Source organism: Prunus avium, chromosome 5 (genome assembly GCF_965620075.1).
Source record: "Prunus avium chromosome 5, drPruAviu1.hap1.1, whole genome shotgun sequence".
Taxonomy (NCBI): domain Eukaryota; kingdom Viridiplantae; phylum Streptophyta; class Magnoliopsida; order Rosales; family Rosaceae; genus Prunus; species Prunus avium.
In genome coordinates this window covers 13224047-13233431 of record NC_142288.1, presented here as the reverse complement: position 1 = coordinate 13233431, position 9385 = coordinate 13224047, and the positions used below count along the sequence as shown (strand labels likewise).

Sequence of the window (9385 nt, the reverse complement as noted above, 5' to 3'; positions counted from 1 at the left end):
CACTCCGAGTAGGAGACCTCTTTGATGAAGCTAGCAACTAGGAGCTTGTCGATCTCGGTTTCAATGATCGCGACTTGCTCGGGAGTGAAGTTGCATCTCTTCTACGCCACTGGCTTGTTGGCAGGGTTGACGTGGAGCTGGTGGCAGATGATGTTCGGGTCGATGCCGGGCATGTCAGATGGCGACCATGCGAACATGTCTTTGTTGATCTAGACCATGCGAACCATGGTTGTTTGGAAGGCTTCGGTGGATTGGAAAATAGGTTTGGAGCACGATTTGAGTATATCTCTTGCTCCGACCACTCGGTTCTCCCCACGAGAGCTCCGTACCCTTTTTAGCTATTGTTTCTCTACGAATCAATCGAACTAACTTAGGCATCGAAGGGCCTTTGGCCAACACCCCCCGAGTGTGGTCCTCTTATTCCGATCTATTTTGCAGGGATAAAGAGATGATGAGGAAGAAAGGGGAATCAATCAATCGAATATTCTTGTGAGACGAAAATCGCTCCCACAAATACCACATGAACTTTTAAGCTTGTGCACGATTACCATCTAGACTTTTAATTTTTACTGTTAACCACCAGAACTTTACAAAAATATTACAATTTACCACCTATGCATAGCTCCGTTATAATTTTCATTAAGTCAAATCACATGTTGAGCATGTGATATTTTTAAGAACTAATGAGATTAAAAATATAAAAAAATCATTATCCCACAACCTCCTCCACCCCTTTCCAACACCCCTCTCCTTCAATGCCCAGCAACCCCCTCCCCCACCCAAAGTCCTTGACAATCCGTCCCCTCTTCATAAAAATTACCCTCCCTACTTCATTTCTCTCTCTCTCTCTCTCCAATTGCATAATAAGACGTGAAGAGGCCAATCAAGCAATGCAAATTAGTAACAAATTCATCCATAAGTAAGTTTAAAATTCAATTGATTTCTTCATTAACATTAAATTGAGACTTATTATTGACTACTTCTTTAATGTTAAAGTCAAATAGAGTCTTTGTGTTAACTGAAAGGTTCCCCCAACCAAATAGACATCGAGTTGATGATAATGATATTTGCTAAGTTGAATTTTACCGACAAAAGGAAAAGGAAATGATTGCTTTGTTTTAATGTATTAGAGGACTAGTGTGTGTTTAGCAATCTAAGGATAGCTTATACTTCTGGTTAGACTTCATCTAGCATTGTAAATTTGCAGTCGAGGCGGAAGATGTTGAAAGTGGCAGGATGAGGTCGTGCAATATGGTTGATTTTCATTTTTTTAAAATCTGTTGATGAAATTGCAATTCAAAATATTAAAACATGCGCATCATGTTACCTGACTTAACGAAATTTTTAGGTGATAAATTGCTACATTTTACGGAAATCAGGTGGTTAATAATAAAAGTTAAAAGTTGATGTAGTTAATAATAAAAATTAAAAGTTCTAATCGTAATCCAGGAAATATTTATGCAAATTTACCCTTTTCTTTTTCTTGAAATGCTGAATTCCAATTTTTTTTTTATGTCTATGAAGCTGTATATCGGGAGTAAGCAGTGACCAAACCAACCGTAGGACGACATGAACGACGATCAAAGTCTCAGACAGGATCTGGACCCGCAAAGCGACCACAGCTCCGACTACCTCCCTCAACACCCCCACCATCCCTCCCACCCTCTCCAACCCCAACAACAACCTCAGCCTCAGCCCCGCCGACCTCGTGGCTTCGCCGCCACAGCTGCCGGGTCCGTGGGCCCCACCAGTCCCTCCACCCCCACTACTAATAAGGGCAAGAGGGAGAGGGAGAGGGAGAAGGAGCGCACGAAGCTTCGAGAACGGCTCCGTCGATCCATCACGAGCCGGATGCTCGCCGGCCTCCGTCAGTACGGCAACTTTCCGCTGCCTGCGCGTGCAGATATGAACGATGTCCTCGCAGCCCTCGCACGTGAGGCCGGCTGGGTCGTCGAGGCCGACGGCACCACTTACCGCCAATCTCCCCCTCCCTCCCAAATTGTCCGTACATTTCTAGTTTCTAATTTCTCGTTGTTCTTCTTTCTATTTTTAACTTTATTTAAAGGAATAATAAAAATTATTATTATTATTTGAAATTGGTGACAGGCAATGGGCATGAGGTCGGTGGAGAGTCCAGTTTCATCAGGTGTTAGAGCAACAAAATCACTGGAGTGTCATCCTCCTCACAACCCATCATCAGTTGTGAGAATTGATGAGAGCTTGTCACCAGCATCTCTTGATTCTGTTGTGATTGCAGAGAGAGACACCACCAAGAATGAGAAATTTTCAAGTGGTGGAAGCCCCATCAACTCTGTTGAGGCTGATCAGCTCATGCAAGACCTTCCCATCAGACCTGGTAACCATGGCATTGGGACCACTGCTTTTTCTACACCCAATCCCTATGTTCCTCTCTATGTAACACTTGCAGTAAGTAAATTCTTCATCTTCTTTTTTTTTTTTTCTGCGCTTTCTGACTGCTGATTGTAAAATTCTAAGACGAACCCGTGTTTATTTTGTTTTCAGATATTTGTAAATCTAGGTTTTTTAAGTGATACAATTCTTGGGGCTTGTTTGGCAGACTGGGTTCATCAACAATTACTGCCAGCTGGTTGATCCTGAAGGCTTAAGACAGGAGCTAACTCATATGCAATCGTTAAGTGTAGACGGTGTTGTTGTGGATTGTTGGTGGGGTATTGTTGAAGGCTGGAGCCCCCAGAAATATGTTTGGTCTGGTTATAGAGGTCTTTTTAACATTCTCCGGGAGTTCAAGTTCAAATTGCAGGTACTTCTGTCTGATTTATTCGGCCATTTTAAATTTATTTGTTTCTTCTTTTCAATGCAAAAATAAAACCTATAGATACATTCTAAAACCCTGAGGCAAGACCCCAAAAATCAAAATTAACCCCTGAGCGGAAACAATGGATGGATTCTGAGCCCAAAGTTGAAGTTGAAGCTAGTCAAGAAAATGACGCGGCTACCCACATTAGTCAAAGAAATATTAGCCTTCAAAAGATGTGCTCAAGTTCCACCTCTTTCTATACCAATAGGATGCTGAATATCGCAAACAAACAAATGACATCCCAGTAACACCAATCAACAGCAATATATAGGACGATCTTCAATTTGAATATGCTTATAACCCTTTTTATCAGGTAACAGTAGCCCTTTTAAAGCTTTAAGTTCCACCATGAGGACAGAATTAGAATTTGAGCCACTCATATAGTACCTGAAAGAATTAGAGGTACCACACATTTCATTGATAAAGCTTAGGGAAGCATAAATTATTTTGAATAGCTGAACCATCAAAATTAAGTTTAATAAAATTTGGGATTTAAAAGGTATCCATTTAATATCATAAGGCTTAGTATCAGCAAACCATTTGAGTGATGCATATGATTAGTCAAACACATGTTGAACTTGTCTAAGACTTATCCGAACACATGTATGTCTAAACTGTTCTCAAATTTTCATGGATTATGAACCAAAATTATTGATATCTTCTCCAGCAGGCCACAAAGGAGCACACATGAATTTAACCAGTAGGCATAATTGGAACTTTACATCAGCTCTCTCTCTCTCTCTCTCTCTCTCTCACACACACACACACACACACACACACACACACACACACACACATCTTTTTCTGTTCTTTTTCCCCCCTAATTGATAAAATTATATTCAATGTATCAGAGCCTCTAATTTCCTTTTCTTTTGTTTACTGAGCACACAAGGAAACTTGCTGGGAATTTTAAATTCCTTAGTTTCCATTCTGTGTTAATTTAATGCCAAGATAATGTTGTTTCAGAGAAAGTTTAAGCATGTCACATAGAAGTGGAGCTCTCCAGATTCTTAATGTATTGAATGGTCAAAAAAGCAGTGCAATTTAATTTTTTTCTTCAAATAGGACGAATCAAATTAGATGACAGTTGGGTTTGTGAAACCTTTGTCTCTTGGAGGTGCTATTTTTTTTTTCTTTTGTCATGTGGTAATGTTGCTCTATGTTTTCCCAAAAATGTTGTGGAGATTTTAACTATTATATCATCTTAATCTATCAGGATTTTGGTCTTTGATTAAGGAATATAAATGTAAGTTTCAGTTTGTGGCAACTCCTTTATAGAGCCAAACTTATGGGAGGCTCTGTCAAGCTCATTTGTGTATGAATGCATATAATAATTGTAGGTGATTATGAGCTTGTACACTGTTTAAGTTGTGGGCCAGAAATTTTTTATATCTGTTATTCGTGCGGTAAAATAGCTACACCTATGAAGACATTTTTATTTTCAGAATACTTTCCTCGCAAGTTTTCTTGCACTAGATTGATTGCTTGAAAATGCATCACTGCTTTAGACCTTTCACTCGTCCACTGCAATCTCCTATGGTGTCAAACAAAAGATTGTATTTTGTTAAGATGCATTCTTGCTACTTCCTAATCTTGTAAACCAAGGAAGTTTTAATTTGAATAGTTCTTATTCTATATTGGAGAATCTTGCACTCTGTTGATGAATGGTTTCTGAAATCATTTTGCTGAAGGTTGTAATGGCATTTCATGAATATGGAAGAAGTGAGTCCGGTGAAGCCCTGATCCCTCTTCCACAGTGGATCTTAGAGATTGGTAAGGAAAACCAGGACATATTCTTTACAGATCGAGAAGGAAGGAGGAACACTGAATGTCTATCTTGGGGCATTGATAAAGAAAGAGTTTTACATGGAAGAACTGGTGTCGAGGTATGAAAATATCTGAATGATGTTGAGATGTTCTGTCTTTTACGCTTGGAACATGAGATTATTGCGTCCATGTTTTGTTTTGTTTTACTGTTTCATTTATGCTGTCCTCCATTATGTGTCCCTTTGCCATTTCATTGTTTATATGGTTAATTGTTAACTACTTTTTTTGTTTCTTTTCTGTTGGGCCTACTTTTGTCAGTTGAAACTTATTTACTTATTGTTTCTGTTGTTCTTTGCATTCTTTATGCAGGTCTATTTTGATTTTATGAGAAGTTTTCGCACTGAATTTGATGACTTGTTTGCTGAGGGTCTCATTTCTGCTGTGGAGATTGGGCTTGGATCATCAGGGGAGCTTAAGTATCCTTCCTTTTCAGGAAGGATGGGATGGAGGTATCCTGGTGTCGGTGAGTTTCAGGTATCTATTAAAGCTAAACCATAATATTTGTTGAAATTATTGTGTATCCATTTAGAGTCTCTTTGCCCATGTATTCTGCAGTTTAAATTAGACAAGAATAGTCTTTCTATTTCCTCACAGGTCTTGATTCACTATTTAATTTGGAAGTACTCTCTCTTTTCCTTCCATCTTTCCGTCTTTACATATGATATAATGGCAAAGATGGAAAAAGTATTGTTTCCTTCATGTTACTTCAACTTTGTGGCATTTATTTACCACATTTCGTTGGTTCCTGAAAAAGTATTGTTTCCTTCATGTTGCTTCAAATTTAAGACTCTGCATTGCAATTGTGTTGAAATTTATTAATCACTTATTTGCAGTGTTATGATAGATATTTACAACAAAGTCTGCGGAGAGCGGCTAAATTGCGTGGGCACTCATTCTGGGCCAGGGGACCTGATAATGCTGGCGAATACAATTCTCGGCCGCATGAAACTGGCTTCTTTTGTGAGCGCGGTGATTATGATAGTTATTACGGGCGCTTTTTCCTTCATTGGTATGCACAGTCACTAATTGACCATGCGGATAATGTACTGTCTCTTGCAAGCCTTGCCTTTGATGAAACCAAAATAATTGTCAAGGTGTGTATCTGGTCTATGCTCTATCCTATGCCATCTGTGCTAAATTTGCTGTTATTTCTCTCGCTCTCTTTGGCTTAATAAAGTCATTATTTTTGGCCCTTTTTTCCCCACTGACTAGCTATGATTCACTACCTATGCGTTTAGATGGAAGGAGTGGAAAGGAAAAATAGGTGGGACCATTGGTTCCCTTGTTTTTGTCTTTAAAAGGGTGGTGTGCATTGGTTATAAAGGTGTACATTGTTTTAGTCTTTCATAATTTGAAATCTCTAATTTACCAATCAACTTATGAGAGAAAATAAAGGATGTACCACTCTCCTTTATATCAGTTTAACTTAAAAACTCCCAAACTTACTGCAAGTGACACCATCGATGCTCCTAATAAAATCTGTAATTTGGTTTCTGTACTCATGGATGATGAATCTGTCTTCCTCTTCCTCTACGCATGCTTCTGACCAGCATAGGACACTGATACAAAGGCAATGAAGAGTGGTCTGGAAGTGATACGACCCGGAATTTTATGTTTGAACCAGATTTTGGGATGTTGAGAGAAGTTGTTATACTGTTTCATAACGATGATTCATCAACTTTCAGTTTCCTTACAAGCACACACATGTTGGTGTACTTGAACGTCTTTCATCGTGGCTCATGACTCCTAAAACTATACAACTCTGCCTGTCTAGATGATGTTAGGTATTTAGAATTCCGCTTATGCATGAATTGGTGATGATTGCTTATGATATTCCTTTAGTCTCAAAATCCAGCATAAAAGTAGTATACAGATTAGTTATGTTCAGTCTAGTCAGACCAACCTAGAAATGGCATATAGATATGTTACATTGAGAAATCCCAACATCAAGCCTAAAAATAGTATAATGATTTGTTATATTTAAACAGTCTGATATTCATTGACATTGCTATATTGGTGTGTGCCTAGAACTGAAACAAGGGGATGCATGGTCGTGATGTTCTTAAATTCCTATCATGGAATTGTTACATAATGAAAGAATAATTAAAAGATTTAAGATGCAAATGTGCAGGTTCCTGCAGTCTATTGGTGGTATAAGACTTCCAGCCATGCAGCAGAGCTAACTTCCGGGTACTATAACCCGACAAACCAGGATGGGTACTCTCCAGTTTTTGAAGTTCTGAAGAAACATTCAGTGACAGTGAAGTTTGTTTGCTCAGGACTGCATGTATCGAGTCAGGATAATGATGAAGCACTGGCTGATCCAGAAGGTTTGAGTTGGCAGGTGATGGCCCTTGCTCATGTCCCTTCTCTTTGAGCTCTGTAGCTTTTATAGTGTCAGTATTGCTAGTGGCTTTGGTCAATGCTGAGTGAACCCTAGAGTTCCCTGGTGTTTGAAAGGCAACAACTCAGTATGAATTGTTGAACTAGGCAGTGTTAAATATAATTTAAAAAGTATGCTTAATGATGTGGATATGTTTATCTGTATTCAATTTGAGTGATGCTAGCTTCTCATTCGTTCCTACAGGTTTTAAATTTAGCCTGGGATCAAGGATTGCTTGTAGCTGGTGAAAATGCACTTTCATGTTATGATAGAGACGGATGCATGAGAATAGTTGAGATGGTGAAGCCAAGGAATGATCCTGATCACCGCCACTTTTCATGTTTTGTATACCAGCAACCAGCTCCTCTAGTTCAAGGGGCAATTTGCTTTTCAGAGTTGGATTTTTTCATTAAGTGCATGCATGGTAAGTATTCTCACAGAGCAGTAACATTTAGTGAGAAGTATTCAATTTGATGGTGTTTTTGGATAATTTGGTTGGTGTTTTTTGATAAGGAATTTAATGGGTGTTTAAACAGTGCATTAGCATGAAATTCATCTATTCCCTATTTTGTTCTTCTCTTCTTTTTCACTATTTTCTTCACTCACACTTAAAAGAAAAATTATTTCATACTTTGTTGTAGCCCTAAAATAGTTCTACTTAATGGTCAAAAGTAAATACATCATAGTTACCAAAAAGCTCCTTAGACAACAGGGATTCAAATGTGCTGTAGGGCGTACCACTGCACAGTTTCTTGATGGTTTCTTGCTGTTACATTTAGCTGAGATAAAATTGCCCTATTTCTACTGTGCACTTTTTAAGAAGCATTTTTCTCTGAACTGTAATGACTAAAGACACTGGTGGCTTTATGACATACCGGTGTTATTAGATCATTTTCTGTGGATACCAGGGATACAGAAAAGAAAAGGTCGTGATGTGTTGCCAATATTACTTATTAGAGGTTTCCTTTATAAAAATGGTTAAGAGTGGGATTATTCCTTTTGGCTTGAGTAGGCATAGTCTGCTTGTTCAGGAAGTTAATAGATGGTTGGATGCTATTACCACTACAAGATTGTAGTCTCCGTAGCTCATGTTTTAATTTAACTTTTCCTGCAGCTGCTATTGGCCCATAGATAGTCTTTCACCCAAATTGTAGTGATGACAACTGTCTGTTTAAAAACTTCATAAAGCATAAATCATTATTAATCTTACAAAGCTTTTCCAATTGTGTTTGCAGGTGAGATAGCTGGAGATCTAGTATCGTGTTAAAGATTGAATTCTGTGTTCTTTCAGAGGATGTTAAATAACAGGGATGGAGTTTTCAGTTGCTCATGCTGGTTTCATCCAAGGTAGAAGGAGACATGAGGTTCAAAAGTTTCATAATAGTTGTTCTAGATTTCAATATGATTGGTTCCGGCCAAAGAAGTGACAGGATAAACTTCAAGTTCAATTTGCGGTGTCGTCTAACTCATGTTTCTTGTAAAGGCAGTTTCAGATCACAGAAGAAAAAAAACGAACGAAAAAAGAGGCAGTTGTATGTGGTGCAAAGCCAGATGTAACTTTTCTTTTTTAATTCCTCTCTCTGTGTATTGTAGTATTAAAAGGCATATTTAGCTGTGTAAATCAAGTTTGTGTAATTTAACAAAGACGCTCTGGTCAAAATAGAAGGCATTGCACTGAAAGAATTGAGCAAGAAAGAGGTTCAGTCAAAATTAATGGAATCATCTTCTGAACTGTGGTTCTAACAGATATCAATGTTTCTTTTATTATGAATTGGGCCCAGGGCCCAGAACAAAACAAGAAGACAAGAAAACTATCCACTTTAGAATGTTTTACTCGGAATGTTATGTATCTATGAATTTTTGCAAGCAAATGTGAAATAGTTACTGACTAAGATTCTCTCAGTTAGAAAAAGTGTTTATATTTTAGATGAGGAGCTCCCATGCCCTTAAGGGATGTTTTCAAATGCATAAGAGTTTTTCAAATCGCAAGAATAAAGCTCGTTTGGTATTAGAGATTGAGTGGGAGGATTTTGGACATGGATTGGGCCCAATTTAAGTAATTGGATTTGGAGTTGACCTAAATTCATCTAATATTTCGTAGGCCGAAACATGGCATTTGAAATAACTTATTAAATTAGAAATTTGGAAGGATTTCAACAATTTTTTTTTAGTACAAGTGATAGTTAAAATTATAGGAGAAGGGGTTTTTCACACACACGCATACACCTAAGATGCAATGGAGGTTTTTCACACACAAGCATACACCTAAGATTTGCAACGGAGGTTCATACATGGTAAACTTAAGTAAATAGAGTAATATATAAATAAATTAGAGT

The 9385-nt window shown here is 38.1% G+C and overlaps 1 protein-coding gene across 1 annotated transcript; it reads left to right on the top strand.

The window, feature by feature from the left end:
* The first annotated feature begins 1493 nt into the window (after positions 1-1493).
* Positions 1494-8816, top strand: BMY2 (beta-amylase 2). The gene is made up of 9 exons (XM_021952871.2): positions 1494-2001; positions 2107-2427; positions 2579-2782; positions 4531-4725; positions 4976-5140; positions 5500-5760; positions 6798-7010; positions 7254-7473; positions 8285-8816. The coding sequence occupies exons 1-9, from the start codon at positions 1570-1572 to the stop codon at positions 8314-8316; spliced, it is 2043 nt and encodes a 680-aa protein (XP_021808563.1). The 5' UTR covers positions 1494-1569; the 3' UTR covers positions 8317-8816.
* The last annotated feature ends 569 nt before the right edge of the window (positions 8817-9385 follow it).